Below are 22,971 nucleotides of genomic sequence, written 5' to 3' on the forward strand. Positions count from 1 at the left end.
ATTTTTTTCCAAAGCGGGAGCCCACATACTGTATATGAATATAAAATATTATATAGATTATTTACAATTAGAAAAATGAATATTATGCTATAAATACATAACAGAGAAAAAGGTTGAAAAGCACTTTATACTTTTTACCCACTTGCTATCGTGGTTAACTATTGGGGAGAGTAAAAAGTGTCTACAGAATTGGAACAACATTACACTATAACACAAGAAAGACCACTACAACCCTGTCACTAGCTGACTGCGACGGGCGACCTGATTGTGACTGCATGTGCATGTTGTCAAACGTGAGTCACTTCTTGACCCGTGACCTCACTGTGGTGGACATGTGAGGCATGCCTGATCCATACAATGCATGTGACGTGCATACTTCAAACAGACACATTCTACATTAAAGTCTATAGCAATTACATATAGTTTTGGAGTTACATTTTTATGTATGCAAGCACATTGCTTTTATGTACTCAAGTGCATTGTACTGATCAGGTCTGCCTCACATGCCCCATTGCTTTTTATTAATGTATTTCTATCGCTGAATCTATCATATACAGTCTATATCTATAGTGCAGCTGTAATGACGTCACAGCTCAAGAAGAAGTTAGGCTGGCACAGTCACAATCAAATAGTTGTCATCCTCTGCTTCAGCCATTAGCCATAAGTAGGGATGGGAATTCCGATTCCGATTCCATTATCGATATTGCTTAACGATTCGATTCTTTATCGATTCTCTTATCGATTCTAATTTGGGGGGAAAGAAGAACAAACGTTTTGATTGGCATCGAGTTTGTTTAATCAGAAGTCACAACCTTACAAACTCACAACGAGATCAAAAGAGGCCCAAAGCCTCAATGTTAACTGTGGCAATAAATGGCATATACACAAGAATGTGTAACATTTTACTGAAACATTTATCTAATAGAAATAAAAAATATTGGTATATATTGGCAGTTAGGTTGTTGTTCTGCCTTTGGCAATATGTGTTAAAGCAGGGGTTCCCAAACTTTTTCCTGTGAGGGCCACATAACTTTTCCCTTCTCTGATGAGGGGCCGGGGTCAGTTTGTAAAAGAAAAAGTGTGACGATTGCAGAAGTGCATAAATGTAAAAAATTATTGTTTTTCAGAAAGCCACAATCAAATAACCCTTTCTGGTATCTTCACGGAATGAAAGTAAATAAAATAAAAATAATATAATATAATAATAATAATAATAATAATTAATAATAAAAACACTATTAATTAAATAGATAATAACCAAATAACCCTCTCTGAATTCTTCAAGGAAAAGGCCAGGAAATAAATAACACGATTGAGAAAAAAAAAAAATTCAAAATGGCCCGACCAAATGTGGAGGCGGGCCGTATTTGGGCCGCGGGCCGCAGTTTGGGGACTAATGGGTTAACGTGTATTATTTAGCATTACATTGAAATGCATGCCTTTTAGTTTTTGTGGTGCTTACACGCTCAAGTGGGGGCGCCCTTGCGCTTCCTCACGCGTAGAAGAACGCGCTCACGTGAAGAAGAGCGCGCTTACACCCGAAGAAGGAATGCCGCATTCAAGCGAGTGAGCGAGTTAGTGAGAGAGGGAAACGCTTCTACGAGCCTATGTTCTTTGTTAATGTTAATATATACAGAGGCAACGCCTGTATGTATCATCTTTTGTGTTGTTGTTGTTGTGTTTTCACTCGCGATCGGACACTTAAATCCAGTTGTGTAGTGGTTTGAACGATGTGCTAATGCTAGCGAACGAATGCTAACCATACTGTTATTAGCAGCTAATCATCGCTGATTTACGTTGATGCAAACCTGTTTGTTATTGGGGACGAAATTGATTTGTTTCATTTCTATTCTTAGTTTCACTCTTCAAGTGATGGTTGAATAAAGTCAGCAAATTATACCAACGTCTTCTGCATCGTCATTTGAGAGTTTAGCTAGCTGTATAGCCAGGACTGAGCCTTAGCCTCTCTGTGAGGACAGCGCAGTCGTATTCCCTCCCGATGCAGTTATCTCCACCTTGCAATGACTGCAAGTCGCTTTGTTGTAATTTTTCCTCGTGAAGTGAAGACACTCTTTCGAGCGTTTGAACCTACGTGCTGTCATTGTTATGTTTATGGCTGCAATGCTCGTGCTTACCCGTCGTACCCTTTCATTTTCACACTCTTTCCTGGTGAAGTGTAGTCAAACTTTGGAGCGAGTGGTTCTTGGCGCCATGCTAGTTTGATGCGTCTGGACAACAAGACACGTCACGACGCAATACGCGTCTTTAGGAATCGTTAAAGGGATCGTTAAGGCTTTTTCATTGTGATGTCGAGGCCTCGAAACACTCGGAACCGGTTCCGAATTGGAATCGGATTTCGATTCCCATCCCTAGCCATAAGTAGCTCGTCCACCAAACGAAACGTCCACAGGGTTTAAAAATGGCAGCGATATGTGGCTCGTTAACATTAAAGAAAAAGAAAAGTACATTTGAAAGAGCGGTGAGCCGTTGCTCCCAAATGAAAGTAGCGGAAACATTGCAATACCTTTAGAAAAAAAAAGTCTTACTTTTTTCTCCAGTATTTCAAGTTGTTCTTTGTAGAATCTGGAAATGCTGGCCAACTCTTGTTCCTTTCTCTCCAATTTTCTGGCCTAGGGAAAAAAGCAGAAATATAAGAACCTGAAGCGTGAGGAGGAAATACAGCAATGGATGAAACATGTAGACGACTACTACTTGAGCCACACCTAAATATTACCTAGACTAAAACAGGAAACAAACTAGAGGGTGTCTCAAAAACATTTTTCCTCATTTGAAATATGGATATCAGCGTAAATATGTCTATTAACAACATGAAATGAATTTCATGCTTAAAAATACTTAATATCATAATAGATTAAATTACGAGAGTGTGTTAAGCCACAATTCTTAATGTTAGGTATCATCTTTCATGAATGAAAGACAGGATTGACTTTGTTTGGGATATAATAATGGAGACTCCAGACTATAATCCTATCAAACATTTAAAAACGGAGATTCAAAGTACAGTCACTAACTACTGTACAGTGACTCAGATATCTCCCCAGAATAATCGAAGCTGCAAAGTGGAGACCATTATATTTATCCTAAGGCTGTTAAGTGCCAATGTGCTGATACTTTTAGCACGATAAAATATTGGCAATTATTTCAGGGAAACCATCAATGGCTCTATATTACAACATCGACTGATGTAAGGACGACACAATGCATGATTGTGTTTTTCTATTGAGTAAATATACTTTAGGAATAGGGATGGGAATCAATAACCGGTTCTTATAGAGAACCGGTTCCGCGTGTATCAATTCCATGGAATCGTTTGGCAGATTATTTCACGATTCTCTTATCGATTCCCAGCAGTACAATCAATTTCACAGAATTCACGCATGATACACACTGACAAGCAAGCAAGTATCACAACATGAGTGCTCACAATGGAACCATCTACCAAAGGTACCAGGAGGTGTCGCCGCTGAGTTTTACTACAGTGGTATTCACAGGCCAAGTCATTATTCATGAGACTAGTTAAAGAAATGGTGATTTTTCTAAGGGTGTCAACAATAATCGATGCGGCGATGCACCCCGATGCGGGGCATGGACGATTCGATTCGATGCGGGCAACAAGCTGAATCGATTCAGCGCATTTTAAAATATATAAGTACGTTCAAAAATCTTCCCTGCGCAATTCCGGTGATGCAATGGATTTGGTTTCCCCATTTGTATTATTATTCTCATGTTTAATTTTTTACACACTGCATAACTCTGGTCAAGTTTCCCACCAACCTCGTAGAAGCCAAAATGTCTCCAGATGTCTGCTTTTAATGTGTTAGGTGCATCAATATTCTTTCTCGCTCCCACTTTCTCCGCTTCAGCCATTGTTATGTTGTGTCCTATCTTTCTGCTCTCTCGATTAGAGCTTAGTTCGGGCCAAAAAAATCCAGCCCGACCCAACCCGGCCCCGTGTATTAAAGGCCGAGAGTCCGAAAATGTACATTTCATTTGTAGGCCCGAGCCCGTTTTATTTGTGAGGACTCAGCAGGAGGAGCAAATGCGGGGATGCAATGCGTGGTTGCGTTTTGTGTGATCACGACTTGGACGATGCCTATGTGCATAATGATAAATTAAAACCTGTCTTTTGTAACAAATTTTCCCAGATAAACAAGACTGTAAGATGCATATTCAAAAAACATTTATATCGTTTATATTTGTGTGTCTGTTCTATCAGGTGGATAGTTCATGCGTCAATTCGTTGGCAAAATGCAATACACATTTATTTCAATTTCTTCGAGTTCGCAGAAAAAAAAGGCAAGTTTTCTTAATGTTTAAATAGTCTACATATTTTTATTATAATTATAAATGCATTTACACAACGAAATAAAGCTGGAAAGGTTTGTTAAATATATTTCTGTGTGGGATATAGTGCTCACTATACGCGCCTCTCTGACAAGGAGAGGAACATCAGCATATTCAAAAATAAACTAAAATACTTTTAAATAACATTCTTTATTTTAATGACTCGCATCAGAACACACAAAAGAACAACCTGCCTTAAGGAGCACTGAAATAAAATAATGACGTTTAAAGGAACACCACGGACTCCACGATGTCCTGCTTAGCACGAAGAGGTGCAGCCCTTGAAATAAATGATAATAACGATGTTTGACTAATATCTTTTAGGCCAGTACAGTTTTTAAAATGCCTGCTCAGCGTCAATGTGCCAGTCTTTCTGCTCTCGTACGAGAGCAAAGCGCCACATTTGTTGCATTCGGCAAGGCCGACAGTTTTCTGTAACATCTTCCACTATCAACTTAAATCCTTCCCACACACCACTCGTGGATTCTTGCCTTTTCAATCCCACCGTCTTTAGTTTGCTTTTCACCTCTTGCGGCTCTATATCGAAATTCAAAAAGGAAATACCAGGATGCAGCGTTGCAGACTCGCGGAGAGCGCAAAGAGCGGGTGGGGAAGATTAAAAGGAGGGCGGGGCCATGGCGTTCATGTGCGCAAACAACGCACTGGCTCATGTTTGTGATTACAAAAGCGCCTTCTCTCGGTTTCATCCAATTTATTTATTTTATAACAAGTATTCTTTAGTTTAACATCCATACATTCTTTTAGTATACAAATATATATTTATTTAAAAAAACATTAATGAGAGTGAAGTCCGGCCCGATCCGACCCGATCCGACCCGACCCGAACGTAAATTGACATTTTGGGCCCGACCCGGCCCGAAATTCGGTCGGGTTGGGTTCAGGTTCGGGCTCAAGATCTAGGCTCAACTGTAGAGGGAGCTACCTTACATTCAAATATTATTCAATTCCCTGGATTGTTATTGCGATAAAGACTACAATATTTTCTTTGTCGTTTTCTTTAATATTTACTTGAATATTTTTATTGTTGGGTCGTTGTGACTAAAATACAGTGACTGTTATTACTGATTTTGCACAGGAGTTCAGATGTTGCACTGTGTGAAAGGCTGCTACTGTGTGTAAAAAAAAGAGTGAAAAGAATGTGCATGTGTATACAAAAAAAAAAAAAAAAACATTTATTATGAGACAGTATACTGTATATACAGTGAATATATATATTTTTAAAATACTACTTTTGAAAAAAGTGAAAAAACATGTCTTATATGTATCTCTTTCCAATGCTAAATCTGAATAAATTAGGGCTGTCAAAATTACCGCGTTAACGCGCGGTAATTAATTTTTTAAATTAATCACCTTAAAATATTTGACGCAATTAACGCACATGTCCCGCTCAGAAAGTATTCTGCCTTTTGGTAAGTTTTACAGCAAGACTTTTTGTACTGTCCAACAGCGAACTCTTGTGGTCGCTTTGCGACATGGTTTATTGTTTTCTTTCCAGTTCATTATGGCTGCACGACGTCTTGGGCTGATAATGTTGTGCTTATATGATCCTTGGACAAGTATGGTTGTTGTAAAGAATGTACATATTATGTTAGTAAGCGAAATGTTATATTTTTTGTATGAGACGCTTTTTGTTTATGTTTAGTGAACCTGTATAGCGTGCTAAGCTAACGTTGTTGCTAATGCAATGCTTGTGTACTTTTTGTTTGTAGTTTTACGACGGTCTAAAGAGGACAATGGTTTGAGGCCATTTTATTAATAAATCAGATGAAAAAGGAAGAAGTCTAATTATTAAGGCGTCGTTCACTAGCTGTCTAGCTTTGGAAAAAGTAGACGCTTCGGAGTGAGGACAGCATAGACAGATTTGAATGACAGTAGAGTGAAATGCCCACTACAGTCCTTTTGTACCGTATGTTGAATGTATATATCCATCTTGTGTCATATCTTTCCATTCCAACAATTTATTTTACAGAATATATATATAATTTACAGAAAAATATGGCATATTTTATAGATGGTTTGAATTGCGATTAATTGCGATTAATTACGATTAATTAATTTTTAAGCTGTAATTAACTCGATTAAAAATTTTAATCGTTTGACAGCCCTAGAATAAATACATTGTACAAAAAAAAAAAAAAAAAAAAAACAATTGGGGGTTTGCGCTACTTCGCCGTTTTTCACTTATTGCGGCGGGTTCTGGTCCCCATTAATTGCGAAAAACGAGGGATCACTGTATATCCACACATTCCAGTCTTTCACACACATACAAATACATCAACATCTTTCCATGCATGCTCCCACCTGCTCATTGAATGATTCTCATATCAGGTGTCATTGCATGTTGCCAAGTTGTATTAAAAGTGCCAAAGACCAACTCCACTCCCCGCTCTTTGGGTTCTAACCGACACCCCGAGGCGAATGAACCATAAAACATTTTGAACCCAGAACCTCATACAGTCCATTAGTCCAAATTCAAATCGATAAGAGAATCGATAAAGAATCGAATCGTTAAGCAATATCGATAATGGAATCGGAATCGTAAAAATCTTATCAATTCCCATCCCTATTTAGGAACATAAAACATTTGACAGAAAACTTAAAAAAAAAAAAAAAAACTGTCTATTGTAACAGAGCTTAAAAAGAACTACTTGCAGTACATGTAGTAGTGGAAGTAAGAGCTGGAAAGGCTGATAGTTGGCTTTAAGATGGGATGAAATGCTCCTAACATGACCACTGAGCCCAGCTTTTGCAGGCGAGATGACAGCTGAAGAAAGATGTTTTGGGCCATAGCAGCATGCAAGCAGAGCAAGATAAAAGTCATTAAAGTTCCCTGTGTAACAAAAGACGGACATCTACAAAAGACGGACATCTAACTGAAGAAACTAACCTCCATTCAGTGGGAAATAATAAATATTGTATGTACTTCCACAGTAAGCGACAATGTGAAGATGGTAATTGGGATGATCTCAACAGGATAACCTCAGTCCTCAAATCCCTCAAAGAAGTTAAAGGGAACCCCGAGCAAAATATAATGCAGTTATTTGAATGTTAGTAACTCATCTATAATATACAAGCGTTGAAAATAATTTGCAGTTGAATATAACATTAAAACTTTACGTCGACGTGAGCCGCCATTGTTATATCTGTGACATAAAACAGTGCGGCTATAATTACGTATTACAAAGACAGAGGGCGTAGGGTTGCATAGGGACGGTAGGGATATAACACTACCAACTTTTAAGGATACTCAAATTGTCCCCACCAACTTTTAAGCAACCTTACGCTGAGTGGTCTTCAGACAAATGTTCATTTTTTGCAATCCCGAATAGTGAAGAGATTATTAACAACTTTGTATTTATAGTGTATGTCAACATTTAAGTTATGTTCAAATATTACATTTTAAATTTGCTAATAAAATCCAGACATTTATTCTGAAGGTTTTCAAAATGTCTCTTTACTTATTTTTGAAAACAAAGGTTTGAATGAACGGTGTATCACCTGAACTGATAAACATGAAACTTAGTATAAAACTATAAATCAACACAGATTTATTTCATATTGATTATTTAGCATATCAATTAATTAGGTTCATATTCGTGAGAAATGTAGCCCTGACCCCCGTTCACCGAATCTGTTTGGTCTTATTAAGATCCCGTCCCCCGCAAAAAGTACATGCATGTTATGCGGTTATATCGTTCCAACCAATGTTGAAACCTGCGCCCTTGACAAAGACGATTTTCCGTTCAGGCTGTGAGGACATAATTATTTGTTGCTGTGTGTCATTCCGTCGTTACAATTGGAGAGTATTTTACCAGCCACCAGGGGACAATATCCACTGCTATACATAAAACTACAACTGGGGAGGAGCGAATTTGAGTGTGATTTTGATCAGGGTGTTAATACTGCTGTATTCTGATATTTTGCTGCACACACATCTCTGTAAATCCATCATTTGCGCCTAAAGTTTAGCTTTTTGGTTTTTGTCTTGATATATTGCCTTAAAGTGATCCTCTACCTGAAATACATGTAGGCTCTAATAAACAAAAACAATTATAAATAGATAAAAACAATTGTTCTCTTGTACTAAAATATGTTGTTAGAAACACATAAAATGTTAAATCAATGGCAATATTTTATAATATTTACTACATATTTTGACCGTTAGCTGGCGCCATGGTTTGCGGGCTCGCAGTGATGACGTCATTGGGATCTTTTCAAATGTGTAGCGTGTTCAACAATTGCTTATTGCTGCCTAAACTCGCGAACAAAAATGTCACAATGTGCTGCTTTTGCAATTTCCAGTCAAATGGAAACAAGGGGAGTGAAGTGAGTGGTCAAGGTGGAATTATTATTTTTAGTGAATAAATGTGCATAAGTGGAAGCTTCTCCCCCTTTTTGGTCCCTGCATGCACGTATCCTACCCACCACGTGTTACAACTGGCGCCCGAACATTTTCCTGGATCCTCAGTCAAGTAAGGGATCCGTCTATTTTCTGGATCCGACGGTCCCACCGCGTCTGCAATATTGGTTTCGGATCCATCTATTAATTTATTTGTCGGTCCCACAGCAGCTTTTCGGATCAGTCTATTTTGTGGATCGCGGCTGCAACATTGCCATGGGATCGGTCTTAGTCCTGGATCTTTGAGTGAGTAAAAAACGCGGATTTGGATTACAATTGCTATCTTTTTTGTTGACTATTCTTCGTGAGAGTTTTCCCCAAATCATACCAAATAATCAAAGCACTATGGCACGCTAAAGTGACGACAGTGACTCTGACATGGACCTTACAACAATGTTGGAGTTAGTCAGGGAACGCGTGTTTGCTAACTGCTGAGCTCCCGAGTGAAGAGTGATCAAGGTGGAAATATTTTTTGTGAATAAAATTTGCATAGGTGGAAGCCTCTCCCCTTTTTGGTACTTTTATACACGTATCCTACATACCACGCGTTACAATGTACAAGACATGGATTACACAAGGTGTGCTCTTTGGCCTGAACTGTATGTAAAGCCCACGACAGCTGTGGATGCTAACAATCTACATAATTATATTGGGATAAGTTTGAAAACGCAATATGCTTACCTTGAATATCTGCTAATAAAACCGGATTCCCAACAGCATACAGTCTCGCTCCCAACCGGAGTTCCCAACAGCATACGCTCTCTCGCTCTGTTGTCATTGAGACTTTTGCCCAACTTTTGTCTTATCAGGTATTTGCTGCACGCATTTTTCCCTGAAGCTCGTCTTGTGAACGACCGACAGTACTGTCCTGCTCCTCACTTTTCAGATCTGGTTCAAATAAGAAGGGTAGAACCGACGACATGTTGGGAAAGCTAACGAGTGACACGCTGGTATTTCGGCAACGGGCCCGGTGACGTCAAGCACTGCGGCGTAACAAGAATGGCGACCTATCACTTAAAATAATTTTACAAACTTTATTAAAACAAAAACATTAAGAGGGGTTTTAATATCAAATTATTATTATTCAGTATTTATCTTTTAATAATTACTTGTCTTAAAATAGAGGATCCCTTTAAAACATATCTGCATGTTCTTTCTTCAAGATGTCGTCTATACGGTGGCTGAGAAGTGTCAGGTGAAATGCTAAGTCCAAACAATTTGCAAAAAGAAAAAGCACGATTGCAAATTGCCGCAATGCAAATGCCAATTGCAAATGCTTTGCAAAGGAAAAAAAGCACGAATGCAAATTGGCCAAAGCACGACTGCAAATAGCCACAGCACAAATGAAAATAGCCATGACACGAACCCAAATTCTTAGTTCCACAAAGTACATATTCCACGTAATTGATAAAGGTCAACTTACAGGGTGACTTTATGAGGTAGTTGTAGATGTTTCAAAACTCCACTGAAGGCCATTCCTTTGTTTATCCAGCTATCAGCTGCGACTTTGTATGGGCAGATTTGCAAGCCAATAAACGCTAATTTTAAGTTGTATCGCTTCCTCGCGTCTGTCGGCAGTGACTCGTGATAATAAAAAGTCATGTTTAAGACGTTTTTATGAAAAAAGACGCAAAACACAGCTGAAATATATGAATGTCAGACAAGGTTTGTCTATGGCTGTTTAGCTGTGCGTGCCCCCTTTACAAAATGGCGACACGTTGCTAAGCGAGGTGACGTCATCGTGACATCATGCCGACCTAATAGACATTCGAAGACAGCACACGCTCATGTCTAAGCCGAATTTAAGCTTGGATTTTTGTGGGGGTTTGAAAGCTGTACCGCAGACAAACAGGAAGGATTGTCTCAGGAGTTATTTGTTCGAGGATTCAAGATAATCATTATACTTTTCGTACCATTCATGCATTTTAAACATTGTGAAAAAAATCAATGGGAGAAATCAGCCGCGACTGCATTGGCATTTATGTAAAAAAAAAACGCTAACTGCAAGTTTTATTTTTGCTTTTAACCATGAATCGAGACTGTTTTCTGTCCATATCTATGAACATTTCGGGGATTTAAGCATTTATTCACAAGAATTTTCGCCAGAAAAGCTCTGTTTACGTGAGGCGGCCGCTAGCCTAATTCGCTAACAGAGTAGCATTGTACTTCGACATATTTACATAAAATAAACGCTAACTGCACGGTTTCTGTCACGGATAACGCGGGTGGGCAGGTGGTGTGGACCCAAATGCAGGGAAACAAAAACGCAGCAAGGCAGGTGGCGGTGAACTCAAAAAACGTTTTAATAATCACTAACAAAAACACAAAGTACAACCAAAAGGACTGGGGATCAAAAAGGCAATGTTCAAACAAAACTCACATAATCGGAGGGACTGGTACATGAGGGATTGGACGGGACTTGACATCAACACTGACAATGATGCAACAAGGAGTGAAAAGAAACCGGAAGCTTATATACACACACAGACAAGGGGTAACGACACAATGAGCACAGGAGGATGCAGGTTGGAGGATACACTAGGAGCAGGTACAACAGGTGAAATCAATGGGCAATCACAGGGATAAGTCACACTAGAAGAAAACAAACACAAAACCTAACAGTTTCTTTGCTTTAACCAAGAATTGAGACTGTTTTACGCCATATCCATGAAGAATTCGGGGATTTAAGCATTTATTCACAAGAATTTTCACCAGAAAAGCTCTGTTTACGTCAGGCGGCAGTTAGCCTCATTCACTACAACGATATAACTAACTATACAACTGTATAACAACAATAAAGGGCTACTCTCTTCTATAATACGTTGTGATTGCATATAGAATTGATCAGTAATCTATTTATAAATTATTTATAATTGATTCTGCATGTTTTCTTCAAGTATTAAGTTTCTGATAAGAAAATTGGGTGATTTATTAGCTGCTGAAAAAAAATGTTGCTATTTTGGGCAAAAACGTATATGATATGTTAAAAAATGCTCTTGATCCTGATAATACAGGTGATTATCTCTGTATTTGGTGATTTTTGTGTATCTAGTGTAAAATCTGAGAATTTTATAGCCATTTTAAGTTTAGTTATACCTATATAAAAATAATTACCGTAATTTCCCGAATATAAGGCGCACCCGTGTATAATGCGCACCCCAAATTTACTTGTAAAATCTAGGGAAAAATATTGTACCCATTTATAACGCGCACCCTAATTTTAGCACCAATAAATAGAAGAATACAAGAAAACAGAGCTCGTGTACAGATACAGAAATGTCATTTTACTGACTGGTGAAACACAGCACAAGCATAGCATATTGGTAGTTCAAAACATTACCATAAACTGACAATATTTACGGTAATAATTCGATTTGACAACTTCTCCAGCTTACCAGAATCTAGGAGACAACAAAACAGATGTGACTTTTCTTTTAAAGGCTGCTGTATAACTTGCTCGTTTCATCATGATGAATAAATGTTTCTTCCATGGATTGATACGGTAAAATGAAAGTGAGAACGTAAGTCGGAAATCCGTGAGATCTCATCGCTAAATGAAATTACGGTAATTGGAATTTTAAAAGGGAATGACTTTGAATTTTTTTATGCCGCTGCTCATGGAGACTCATATATGGCTAAGGTAGGTGCCTGTCTTGGTTTTAGGTCAGTAGCAGCTTTGGTTTTGAAAATATTTGAACTTGAAGTTTTTGAAAATAGGCCCCCTACGGATCGGCCCTGCGCGCCATGTCATGTCAATATATTATGAAGTCTATGGTGCTGTGGCAGTTTGCATTTGTGCTTTTTTTTTTTTTTTTTTTTTTGCAAAGTGTTTGGACTTTCGCCTGAAACTTCTCAGCCACCATACGTCTATTTTAGGGTTTGTTGGACGTTGCAGCCACACGTCTGTAGGTTTTATACGGCGTTTTTTCCACCGTGCTTCTCGCTTTTGTTTCGACAGCTTACTTCGCAGCAAACTGTTTGTTGCTCACTGTCTAACGATGCAACTCTAAAAAAAATGTCAAATTCACAAAAGTGCTCCCGCCCTCCACCGCCCACTCCCGTGACGTCCACGGCAAAACGGCTCAAGGCAGACTGGACAGTTGTCACTTGCCAACAATATAAGCACAGCTCCTGAGAATGTTTTAACGAATAGGCAAATTTAGTGTGAGAATTTTCTTATAGTAAATAAACTACAACTATACATAAGAAATTATGCCAAGCCAATATAGTGATTGCTGTCGTCACATGCCCAGGTAATATACAGATTGTGATCCATAGAGAGAGAGCCATTGGTCATTCAGTTTTCTGTGCTTTTTGCTGATAGCACACATCACTACACAGAGACTGACATTACACTTATTGTAATCCAGTTTTATCCCAACTTAACAGGCATCTGCACCCCTAAAGAGCACATCTGCAAATCCTCATACTGTGTTGCTCACTGCTCCTTTTTTTCTTACTGCAGCGTCTGTTTGATGCTCAAGGGCCTGTGTGTGTATGTGTGTAAAATCACCTCCGCCAGCAGCACAGATGATGTGTAATTTTCTGGCTGAATACCTCCCAAAGTGTTGTTGTGTGGAATGGTGCTGGAAACACACTCACAGCCTCGCTTTAATGCACAATGAAAACATGACATTTGAATATTGAGTTTGTGTGAGTGTGTGTCTATGAAAGAGAAAGCGAGAGAGGGGTGTGTAGGGAAAGGAAAAGAAAAGGTGAGCTTCAAAAAAAGCACCTGCAATGGCAGTATTGCTTACCCAGGCATCTAAATCGGCAGGCTAGGAGGAAAGACGGAACAGAGTTTAGTGCAGAAGCAGAAAGAAGTGATTGAGCTGAGAGAATTAGTAAGGGTAGGGAAATGGCATGGACAATTACAAATACTATATGCTGTATACGTATAATTTTTGCAAAGTAGACAATCATCTTAACTAAAGCCAGAAATGGCTGTGTTTAAAAAAATAAAAACAAAAAAAAAAACACATAAGACAAAACCTGGATATGTTAGTTAGAAACAAGTTATAAAATATATTTTTGTTAAAAAGTAGATGCGTATCTGGTAGTATTTTAGTTTGGTCATGACAAAACTGTAGAACTAAAATATTGATAAAAAGAAATAAGTTCTTCAACTATTTCACTTCAGATATACAGTGGGGCAAATAAGTATTTAGTCAACCACCAATTGTGCAAGTTCTCCTACTTGAAAAGATTTGAGAGGCCTGTAATTGTCAACATGGGTAAACCAACCATGAGAGACAGAATGTGGGGGAAAAAAAGAAAATCACATTGATTTTTAAAGAATTTATTATTTTTTAATAAGTATTTGGTCACCTACAAACAAGATTTCTGGCTGTCAAAGAGGTTTAACTTCTAACAAGGTCTAACGAGGCTCAACTCATTACCTGTATAAATGGCACCTGTTTTAACTTATTATCGGTATAAAAGACACCTGTCCACAACCTCAGTCAGTCACACTCCAAACTCCACTATGGCCAAGACCAAAGAGCTGGCGAAGGACACCAGAGACAAAATTGTAGACCTGCACAAGGCTGAGAAGACTGAATCTGCAATAGGTAAAACGCTTGGTGTAAAGAAATCAACTGTGGGAGCAATTATTAGAAAATGGACAACATACAAGACCACTGATAATCTCCCTCAATCTGGGGCTCCATGCAAGATCTCATCCCGTGGCGTCAAAATGATAACAAGAACGGTGAGCAAAAATCCCAGAACCACACGGGGGGACCTAGTGAATGACCTACAGAGAGCTGGGACCACAGTAACAAAGGCATCAGTAACACAATGCTCTGCCAGGGACTCAAATCCTGCACTGCTAGAAGTGTCCCCCTGCTGAAGCCAATACACGTCCAGGCCCGTGTCCGGTTCACAAGAGAGCATTTGGATGATCCAGAAGAGGACTGGGAGAATGTGTTATGGTCAGATGAAACCAAAATAGAACTTTTTTGGTAGAAACACAGGTTCTCTTGTTTGGAGGAGAAACAATACTGAATGGCATCCGAAGAACACCATACCCACTGTGAAGCATGGGGGTGGAAGCATCATGCTTTGGAGCTGCTTCTCTGCAAAGTGACCAGGACGACTGATCTGTGTAAAGGAAAGAATGAATAGGGCCATGTATCGAGAGATTTTGAGTGAAAATCTCCTTCCATCAGCAAGGGCATTGAAGATGAGACGTGGCTGGATCTTTCAGCATGACAATGATCCATAACACACAGCCAGGGCATTGAAGATGAGACGTGGCTGGATCTTTCAGCATGACAATGATCCATAACACACAGCCAGGGCAACAAAGGAGTGGCTTCGTAAGAAGCATTTCAAGGTCCTGGAGTGGCCTAGCCAGTCTAGGGATCTCAACCCCATACAAAATCTGTGGAGGGAGTTGAAAGTCCGTGTTGCCCAACGACAGCCCCAAAACATCACTGCTCTAGAGGAGATCTGCATGGAGGAATGGGCCAAAATACCAGCAACATTGAGTGAAAAGCTTGTAAAGAGTTACAGAAAAAGTTTGGCCTCCGTGATTGCCAACAAAGGGTACATAACAAAGTATTGAGATGAACTTTTGGTATTGAACAAATACTTATTTTCCACCATGATTTGCAAATAAATTCTTTAAAAATCAAACTGTGATTATCTGTTTTTTTATCCCACATTTTGTCTCTCATGTTTGAGGTTTACCCATGTTGACAATTACAGGCCTCTCTAATATTTTCAAGTGGGACAAATTGCACAATTAGTGGTTGACTAAAGACTTATTTGCCCCACTGTAGCTTTGATGAGAGGGGTTAATGCTGGCTGAGTTGCTGAGCTCAGAATCTGTCTGAATGGCCCTCAATCAGATGCCCAAAAATCACATTAGATAACATTCACAGCAAATTAGACGTGAGCTTTTAAAAGGAGTATCCTTGGCGGAGAGTGGTCTGCCAAATTCCAAAACAGGTACAGCAAGGCTTTAGCCTTGCAAGCAAGACATTAGTTCCTGATTCGTTGATTCATCATATAGTACCATCTCAACTGTCCAACAGCTTCCCCAGTCATCTGATTTTGGAGCCAACCAAGAGACAGAGACGGGAGCTGCAGACGTGACCTGGGACTATCTGGTCGGATACAATGTCGGAGTGCCAGTGTTGTTTTTGGCAGCCATTTTAATTTTCGTCTTAGTCTTTTGGATGAAAATACTTATTAGTCATAGTCATATTTTGGTCAGTTGAAAATGTGTTCATCTTCGTCTAGTTTTAGTCAACGAAAAATCTGACAAATTTCGTCTCGTTTTAGTCGACAATTCTCAAAATGTTTTTGTTTATGAACTTCAAAAGTTTTAGTCCATGAATAAATACCGTACTGGCCCGAATATAAGATGGCCCTGATTATAATACAACCCCCTCTTTTTCAAGACTCAAGTTTGAAAAAAGACTTTTTGAACACCAAATTAATTTTTATACAGAAAATAATTACAGTACATCTGAAACAAATGATTATAAATTATAATAATTTGAGAGAAAAAGCATGTTATTTTGCCTCATTCAAATCTTAATAACTAAACATATAAATATGTAAACTAAAGTGCAATCACATTCGTAAATGAATGGCTTCTGGTTTTTGAAATGTAAATAAACCAATCTGTTGTGATAAAACTACAAAATTGCAATACCTGCATTAACCATCAAAGTGAAGTCGAACTGTAACTAGTCTTGAAACAAATCTGAATAAGGAAAAACATTGCAATAAAATAATGCAAACTGGTTAAACTTGAGAGTAGCTGAGATCTGTCATGACAGAACATAGCTTCAATGATATCTGGTGCCATCTAACGCTCTGAATGGGTATAACGTCTACACCGCGAATGTAAGACGACCCCCACTTTTTCAGTCTTATTTCAATGCAAAAACCACCATCTTATATTCAGGCCAATACGGTAAATGAATAAAACAATTTCGAATGAACATGACAGACGAGCACATAACTGTAGCGTCTACAAGGATATCACCATTTTCATGATGATAATACACACTCAGCAGGAAAACAGCACATTATTTGCAATTGATTAAACTGACCTGGACGCTACGAACTGTGTGTAAAATTTTTTCCAAGAGTTTAAGAAAACACCGAGTCACCGTGCTAAATGCTAATGCTAACGCAAAGTTAGTTTAGTGTGTGATGATCACTCAGCACGGACCTTGAAAGGCTACAGCAACATGGCATATCTAGCCAAGATAAGAAAGCAAAACTTACCGAGCAGCATCTGACACACGTTTCACAAAAGGAGCCTGGAATGGGCATAAGCGTATGTATGTTTGAGTCAGGGGATCGAGGGGGAGGCGCAGGATGTCACATGAGTGACACGACCAAACACTGCTAAATGCGTGGTAACATTATTATAAGTCACTGCTGAGATTGACCACCAACATGGAAAAAACAACTGCACGAGAGTCAAATTAGGGCGTTCTGCCAGACACACAGACACCACATAGTGTTCCCATAACAAAAAGTGGAGGAATTTAAGAGACTAAAGATAAGGTAGCCATAACATGCCCGAGCAATCAGCTCTGTCGCAAAGACAGAACATTTCATCAGCTGACATACGCGAATGCTGTCAAGTCTTGATAAAATCTGTAACAATTTTTGTATAATTGAATAGCTTAACTGGTCACTAAGTACTTTGGACAGGATTTTCTCAACAATGCGACCAACATCGAGCCAATGCCTATGTCCGGCCCACACTTTCACGTCTGGATTTACGGAGGATGGCTGGGGGAAATGGAGGCCCATATGCTTGACCGCGCTGGAGATCAAGGATGTCGAAGATGTTTACGTTTTCGTCACACTGCTGCTTCTCGCTCTCCTGCTGGTTATTGGTGCCCTTTGGATGTACAGTTTCTCGGCGAAAGTGATGCGACACCATAGAGAAGCAATGGAGCTTGCTCGCAACATCGGCGACGCTATCAATGTTGGATGCACCAGCCTCAACAGGGCCTGTGACAATCTGTCACAGGTGAAGATGGACCAAGCAGCGTCAAGAGTTGCCGCAGCACAAATGGTGACGAAAATCATTACGGGCATTCGGGACCAAAAGAGGCTTGTTCGCGGGAATCAAGCCAGGGCTGACGAAGACTGAACCACCTGCACGGGTTGCGGCGGAGGTGAGCTTCAGTGTCTCCCTAGGCTATCCTCCATTAACAAATCAGACAAAGTGTACCCTAATCATTGAACATACAGAGGACAGACAGCTTGACCCAAGCGTTACGTCTAATCAATTACTGTTGGGAAGATAATTCATGTGTAAAAAAAACAAACAAAAAAAAAAAAACAAGAAAAACTGTACTTGTACCACAATGTGAAATGCCTACTAGGCCTGAACGATATTGGAAAAAACTATTGCTGCGATTTTTTGGGGGGTTTGCGATATTATATTGCAATTAGGGCTGTCAAAATTATCGCGTTAACGCGCGGTAATTAATTTTTTTAATAATCACGTTAAAATATTTGACGCAATTAACGCACATGTCCCGCTCAGAAAGTATTCTGCCTTTTGGTAAGTTTTACAGCTAGGCTTTTTTTGCTGTCCAACAGTGAACTCTTGTGGTCGCTTTGCGACATGGTTTATTATTTTCTTGCCAGTTCATTATGGCTGCACGACGTCTGGGGCTGATAATGTTGTGCTTATATGATCCTTGGACAAGATTTGTCCGTAAGTATGGTTGTTGTAAAGAATGTACATATTATGTAACTAAGCGAAATGTTATATTTTTTGTATGAGACGCTTTTTGTTTATGTTTAGTGAACCTGTATAGCGTGCTAAGCTAACGTTGTTGCTAATGCAATGCTTGTGTACTTTTATTTTGTAGTTTTACGACGGTCTAAAGAGGACAATGGTTTGAGGCCATTTTATTAATAAATTAGATGAAAAAGGAAGAAGTCTAATTATTAAGGCGTCGTTCACTAGCTGTCTAGCTTTGGAAAAAGTAGACGCTTCGGAGTGAGGACAGCATAGACAGATTTAAATGACAGTAGAGTGAAATGCCCACTACAGTCCTTATGTACCGTATGTTGAATGTATATATCCATCTTGTGTTTTATCTTTCCATTCCAACAATTTATTTTACAGAATATATATATAATTTACAGAAAAATATGGCATATTTTATAGATGGTTTGAATTGCGATTAATTGCGATTAATTACGATTAATTAATTTTTAAGCTGTAATTAACTCGATTAAAAATTTTAATCGTTTGACAGCCCTAATTGCAATATTTAAAAAAAAAATATTTATTTTTTTTAAAAGAAATTTTCACTAGATGACTTGAATAGCTGTTTGGAAAGACTTTGGATGACTCGCAATGACCAGTTTACAGTGATCCCTCGTTTTTCGTGGTTAATGGGGACCAGAACCCGCCGCGATAAGTGAAAAACGGCGAAGTTGCGCACCCCGCACCCCAATTTTTTTTTTTTTTTTGTGTGTGTGCTCAATGTATTTATTCAGATTTAGCATTGGAAAGAGGAGATGGCGATGTTTAAACGATATATCGTTCAGGCTTAATGCCTACTCTATCATGCAATGATGTGCATCTTTTGGCGTCATGGGGACGGGATTTAATAAGCCCAGGCTTCTCCCGTCAGCCCTTGTCTTTTCTTCGGGTTTCTTCGGGATGCTATCTTGTAACTGGTAATGATATCACACATTGTGAATTTATGACTGAAACTATGGAAGCTAATTTTCATCTTGATCTCGCGTCGTCAGACAACAACTGGCATCCATATCACTATGTCTAATCTCCCAAGACACGTTTTCATCGCGTCATCATGATGTCATCGATGATAAAAATTGTTAGTAGATGAAATATTTGTGTTTTGTCATCGTTAACGAAAACAACACTGCTTCGAAGACCTCTTCAATCCACCAAAATGCATTCCCATGAAAAAGCAGAGCCCAGGCAATCGAAAGCGGGCTTTCCAGGAAGTATGTTGAAGTAATACATCTTAACTTTTTAAAGATGCACATTGAGAGGGTACCACGTTAGCTGGGATTGTTAATGAATGTTACAGAGAGTCTGCCAAGTTGGTTTTGTGTTCTACTCAGTGGCTATTAAAACACTCAAAATAACATACTATGGAGCTCTCCTCATTACTTGATAATGTGTATTTTTACTGGTTGTGAAGGCAGAGTGAAATTAGGCCTGTCGCGATAACAAATTTTAGTGTGTGATAATTCTTCTCATAAATTATTGCGATATGCGATATTATTGCGCCACCCCAATTTTTTTTTAACCATTTTACAATAACACACTGAGAATACAGTATAGATCAATAGATCAAGTACACCCAATTAAACGCGATATATTTACTCTTAAATTCAAAAATACTTAAGAAATCACAACTAAAAACAATAAACCATGCCTCTTAAGTAAAAGACAACAATGTTGATACCGCACAGAAACACAGAATAAATATAATGTGTTTAAAAAAATAAACAAATAAATTGCACTTAACTTAAGCATTTAGGCAAATGAAAACTTTCCCGTCATAGCTTCTGCAATGGTGTTTTTTTTTTTTTTTTTGCTAACGAGCAAAAATTAAATTGCCATCATATAAACATGCATTTTAGTGCATAATATTTATGTTATGCTATTTATTTACTTCTTAGTGATCTGAAAAAAAGTTGTATAAAAGTGCTGAGGACAATCTTTACTGTTTGTAAAGTGAGGCAGGGCACACTGTTGATTGCTACAGCTCTCTTAGCAGCTAGGTTTACTACATGAGCAAGACATCCTATTTGTGGTCCGAATCCATCTGTGTCTCGTACTGAATTAACAATAATTGCAACATTATCTATAGTCACTGGTATGGATTGATTTGGCCATCTTAACTTCCATTCAGTCATGACAGTTTAGAATTTATCGATGTAGTATATGGACTACGTGTCCCATAATCACTCTGGGCTCACGTAGCCAATGGCATGGACGTACATCTAGTTTGCTATTTCATGATGTCTAGTGTGTGCGCGCAATCCGCGCATTTAAAAGTTAGCAAGCGCCGCTGAAGTCACGTCTGCTCATTACTACACAACGCCAGCATATGACAATCGACTTTCATAAACAGGACGAGTTTGAAGCACAGCGCTCTTAATTTCATTCAGCTCTTCGTTGTCAAAGCGAGGTTGTTTGTAGCAGCCAAGTCGGTAACAATGTTTTGGCGGACTTCGTTGTGAATATCCGGCGTTGTGCCGAAAAATAGCCACCCCGGGTGAAATGTCACTCCTGACGGGAGCGCACACACGTCACTGCACTGACGCGGCCGGTATACGTTGAAAAATAAGATATGATGGGAACGATTGGCTCTGGCGCTAGTTTTTGCCGGACCTGGAACGAATATGCATTTTGCGCAGTTGGTAACAAGGAATCCGAACTTTTAACAGCACGTCTGCCGCACGCGCGCACACACGTGCACGCGAGGCGATAAATCACAGCGGAAAAATCACAGCCTTCTTTTTTATTTATCGTGGGATAAATGGAATTAATTGCATATTGCGATAGGCTTAAGTGAAATCAAATACTCAAAGCCATTCATATTTAAGAGAAATATTGCAAATCAGGATGAAATTATATCCATGTATTTTAGAGTTATTATGTCAAACATAGAATGGGTTCCACTGTACTTGCATGAGTAAAAATCCGAAAGCTGGGCACACAAGGTTTTTGACAGTGGTCTAAGTCGGGAGTGAGGAGGTGCCCTTTTGCTTCTAGACTATGATTAACCACCAGTTTCATTTTTCCACATCAAACAGTATTTCATGTTAATTTGTGAGCAAGCTTCTGTGGAACATTCCTCTTCTGAACAATAGGTTTTGCCCTGCTGTCTTATTACATCACCACAGCTCACTGATGGGAGATGTACTCCACTCCTACGCGTTTGTCCTTTGAGCCGACAAGATTTGTGCCGGGGCGCTCCCTCCTCCGTCACAGCGCCACACCGATCGAAATCTCTTCAGCGGGTGAGGACTCTCCTCGTCAGCAAATCACGTGTGATCGAGTGTGTGCGTGTACAAAAGGCTTAGCTGCATTAACATGATGAAAAAATGTCACACCGGTGATTAGAGGAGCTGATAACAACCGGTTTAGCAATGTGAATATGTCTGGATTACTGTTAAATTTGGTGTTGGCGTGACTCACATATTTAAACAGGACCAGTAGAATTAGTAGCAATGTTACAACATGTACTTGAATCTGCAATAGAATTTCCCCTCAATATGTATAATATTTGTCCCTGTGTGCACTTCCAAGCTGTGTCTTAGCTAACAAACAATGCAGGCTATATAGCTGAATGCCTTTCAGATTCAAATGTCTGAATTTATTACAGTGGTATTAAAACGTTTGGCCAACCCAAGATTTTCCTTTATAAATCATTGGTTTTATGTATCAGAAAATTATGTTAAATATATATATACAGCAGACTAACAGTTTGCAAAATGAAATGAAAGTTTAAAGTAGGTAAGGAAAGTATAATAATTACTCAAAAAAAAGTAACCGAGTGCGTAAATGTGAGCAGGCAAGATTTTGGAGCAGCTTATTGAGCCTTTACCTACATACAGTAGATTTGGCCAAATGTTTAGGGTCATTGTCTTGTCAGCTTTTGGGCAGAGGGCAACAGATTTTGATTTAAAATGTCCTGGTATTTCAAAACATTCATGATGCCATGCACCCTAACAAGGTTCCCAGGGCCTTTGGAAGCAAAACAGCCCCACAGCATCACTGACCCACCCCCATACTTCACAGTGGGTATGAGGTGTTTTTCAGCATGCGCATCTTTTGTGGCACGCCAGACCCACTTAGAGTGTTTGTTGCCAAAAAGCTCAATCTTGGTCTCACACAAAAATACACACGGTCCGAGGCTTCAACTGGGACTGGGTGCTTTGGTCAGATGAGACCAAGATTGAGCTTTTCTCATCTGACCAAAGCACACGGTCCCAGGTGAAGCCACAGGGACTGTGTGCTTTGGTCAGATGAGACCAAGATTGAGCTTTTATCATCTGACCAAAGCACACGGTCCCAGTTGAAGCCTGGGACCGTGTGTATTTTTGTGTGACACCAAGATTGAGCTTTTTGGCAACAAACACTCTAACTGGGTCTGGCGTGCAACAAAAGATGCGCATGCTGAAAAGCACCTCATACCCAC

General features: G+C 39.2%; 1 protein-coding gene across 6 annotated transcripts in view; it reads right to left on the bottom strand.

Annotated features, from left to right (window-relative positions):
- The window catches only part of LOC130921645 (MICOS complex subunit mic25-a-like), a 153,220-nt gene that overhangs the window by 109,687 nt on the left and 20,562 nt on the right, over positions 1-22,971 (bottom strand). For 2 of the 6 annotated variants that reach the window (XM_057845768.1, XM_057845769.1), the window contains exons 5-7: positions 13,543-13,563; positions 7,044-7,150; positions 2,547-2,630 (exon numbers count right to left, since the gene is read on the bottom strand). In XM_057845768.1, coding sequence (XP_057701751.1) covers positions 2,547-2,630; positions 7,044-7,150; positions 13,543-13,563 — 212 coding nt within the window. The remainder of the gene's footprint in view (positions 1-2,546; positions 2,631-7,043; positions 7,151-13,542; positions 13,564-22,971) is intronic. The other 4 variants (XM_057845773.1, XM_057845770.1, XM_057845771.1 and 1 more) reach the window with 3 other exon arrangements.

The sequence above is a fragment of the Corythoichthys intestinalis genome, chromosome 9 (assembly GCF_030265065.1).
Source record: "Corythoichthys intestinalis isolate RoL2023-P3 chromosome 9, ASM3026506v1, whole genome shotgun sequence".
In the NCBI taxonomy this organism is placed as follows: Eukaryota; Metazoa; Chordata; class Actinopteri; order Syngnathiformes; family Syngnathidae; genus Corythoichthys; species Corythoichthys intestinalis.